Source organism: Austrofundulus limnaeus, unplaced genomic scaffold, assembly GCF_001266775.1.
Source record: "Austrofundulus limnaeus strain Quisiro unplaced genomic scaffold, Austrofundulus_limnaeus-1.0 Scaffold318, whole genome shotgun sequence".
NCBI lineage: Eukaryota > Metazoa > Chordata > Actinopteri > Cyprinodontiformes > Rivulidae > Austrofundulus > Austrofundulus limnaeus.
The window spans coordinates 650,009-652,660 of record NW_013952720.1 but is presented as its reverse complement, the minus strand read 5'-3'; the positions used below and the strand labels follow the sequence as shown (position 1 = coordinate 652,660).

The window sequence follows — 2,652 nt, the reverse complement described above, 5'->3', positions numbered from 1 at the left end:
ATCGGATGAGGAGGAAGAGGAGGAGGAGGAGGACCCCGAGGAGAGAGACAACTTCCTGCAGCAGCTCTATAAGTTCATGGAGGACAGAGGTGAGCGCTCAGAGCCCCGCCCACAAAACAAACTGAAGTGTCAGATTACAGCCGATCCAAGCAGCTGCTGAAGAGGTTTTTTTATTTAGTTTAAAGCACCTGTGGCATCAGATTATTGTAATAAACTTTAATGAGTTTTTGGAAAGATAAGGTTGATAAAATGTTGCGAAACAAATTTCACACTGCTGAGATGAACAGTTGTTGAGATATTTGAATGTGAAGAAACAGGAAGTGATGTCAGAGGGGATTGTCTGCATGGAAACAGAGCGTTGTTACAACAGACTGTAGAGAGTCTGATGTTTCTTTAGATTATTTTGAATGACTGTCAAAGAGAGACAAAGAAAAGTTAAAGTTTAAATGATTTTGTTTTAATAAACAAAAACAAGAGTTTATTTTATTAATGAATTCCCCTTTGATGTCACTTCCTGTTTCACTTGGACTGAGACAAATTCAGAAGAAAACAGGCCAGTTATGAGACAAAATATGTGTATTATGCCAATTTTCTTAAGTATAAAGATGTTTTCTTTAACTTTTTGTATTTGAAGGACAGGCATGTCACAGACACTTTAAAGATTATTTTAATGCTGAATTAAAGGGTTTTATGGAAACAAAAACAAAATGTTTTACAGATTTTACTGAAGTAAAGATTTAAAAACTGATCCACGATCGCTGGTCTCCTCCTCAGGGACTCCCATCAACAAGCCCCCCGTGCTGGGCTACAAAAACCTGAATCTCTTCAAACTTTTCCGGCTGGTCTATCACCTGGGAGGCTGTGACAAGGTGAGGAGGGGGTGGAGCTAATGGAAGGGATCCCTGAGTGTGAGTGATGATGCTGAAGAGGGTTTCGCAGACTGCACTGAGCTCCTGATGATCCTCTTGGCTGTCTGACACGAGCCGGTGTGTTTTCCTGTCCTGTGGGCTGATAGTGGWTTAGAACCTGACCGGACTCGGTGGTTCTGTTTCAGATCGAGTCTGGCACCGTGTGGAAACAGGTCTACATGGATCTRGGGATCCCTATACTGAACTCTGCTGCGTCCTACAACGTGAAGACGGCCTATAAGAAGTAAGAGTGGACAGGTGGAGCCAGGTGTACGACCTGTGATGTCTGTTTGGACTAGAGCTGCAGCTTATTTTAGTCATCATTAATCTGTTGATTATTCTGACAATTAAATAATCAGATATTAAAAATTGTCATGTTCTGCAGTAATTATTTAAGCTTATTTTATGAGAAATATACTTATTTAATATTGTGAAGAGGTAATCTACACCTGACCATCTGCTGAAAAGCTTTATGGAGATGAAGAGTTAATTTTTCAGTGTGACCTGGCACCTGCTCACAGTGCCAAAACCACTGCTAACTGGTTTACTGACCATGGTGTTACTGGGCTCAACTGGCCTGCCAACTCTCCTGACCTGAACCAGACTTCAACACAGTAAATTAAATGTGGAACAATTATTGCATTATACAACATAAATATATAAATATAGCTCTTAGTAAGCATACATGTGTTGACAGTGTAACCGTTAGCGGAAGCGCTAACATCGTAGCATTGTTTAACACAAAAACCATTCCAGGCTGATGAAAGTGTGCTGATTATAACGATGTATTTTTACGAAGCGTTGAGGCCGATAATTTGTCTCGACGATTTTTAGTGATTGAATTACAGGAGGAACGGTTCCAGACCTGGTTTGACCTCTGACCTCTGTGTGGTCCAGGTACCTGTACGGCTTTGAGGAGTACTGCCGCGGCGCCTCCATCACCTTCAGAACCGTCCACCACACCAACATGGTCCTGAGCAACCATAAGAAGACCCGGGCCGAGCTCAGAGAGTCCGGGCCGCCCCAGCTGAAGGTGGAACCTGTGGAGGAGAAGAAGGAGGGGGAGGAGGAAGAGGAGGAGGAGGAGGAGGACTCAGAGAGCGAGAGCGACAAGGAGATGAAGGAGAGACACCAGTCGTCTCCTCGGGTGAGCCTGCTGTCAGCCGTGCTTCAGTCTGGTGTTTGGAGTGAGGTTCTGACCCGCCGGGTCTCGGGGCTGGGTTTAGGGGAGGAGGAGGTGCGTGGGGAGTCGTCTCAAAATGTCCCCTCGACCCAACAACCCCGGACGAGGAGGAGGAGGAGCAGAGAACAGCGAGGAGCAGCAGCGGGAGGTGAGGAGACGCAGCAACAGGAGGATGGACGATTCAGAAAAGGGATCGGATGAGGAGGAAGAGGAGGAGGAGGAGGACAGAACAGCGAGGAGCAGCAGCGGGAGGTGAGGAGACGCAGCAACAGGAGGATGGACGATTCAGAAAAGGGATCGGATGAGGAGGAAGAGGAGGAGGAGGAGGACAGAACAGCGAGGAGCAGCAGCGGGAGGTGAGGAGACGCAGCAACAGGAGGATGGACGATTCAGAAAAGGGATCGGATGAGGAGGAAGAGGAGGAGGAGGAGCAGAGAACAGCGAGGAGCAGCAGCGGGAGGTGAGGAGACGCAGCAACAGGAGGATGGACGATTCAGAAAAGGGATCGGATGAGGAGGAAGAGGAGGAGGAGGAGCAGAGAACAGCGAGGAGCAGCAGCGG

General features: G+C 47.1%; 1 protein-coding gene across 1 annotated transcript in view; it reads left to right on the top strand.

The window, feature by feature from the left end:
• The window catches only part of arid4a (AT-rich interactive domain 4A), a gene marked incomplete in the record, with an annotated part of 28,000 nt that overhangs the window by 16,209 nt on the left and 9,139 nt on the right, over positions 1-2,652 (top strand). Inside the window, 5 exon segments of the mRNA XM_014022081.1 lie at positions 20-89; positions 775-869; positions 1,055-1,152; positions 1,806-2,055; positions 2,135-2,343. Coding sequence (XP_013877535.1) covers positions 20-89; positions 775-869; positions 1,055-1,152; positions 1,806-2,055; positions 2,135-2,343 — 722 coding nt within the window.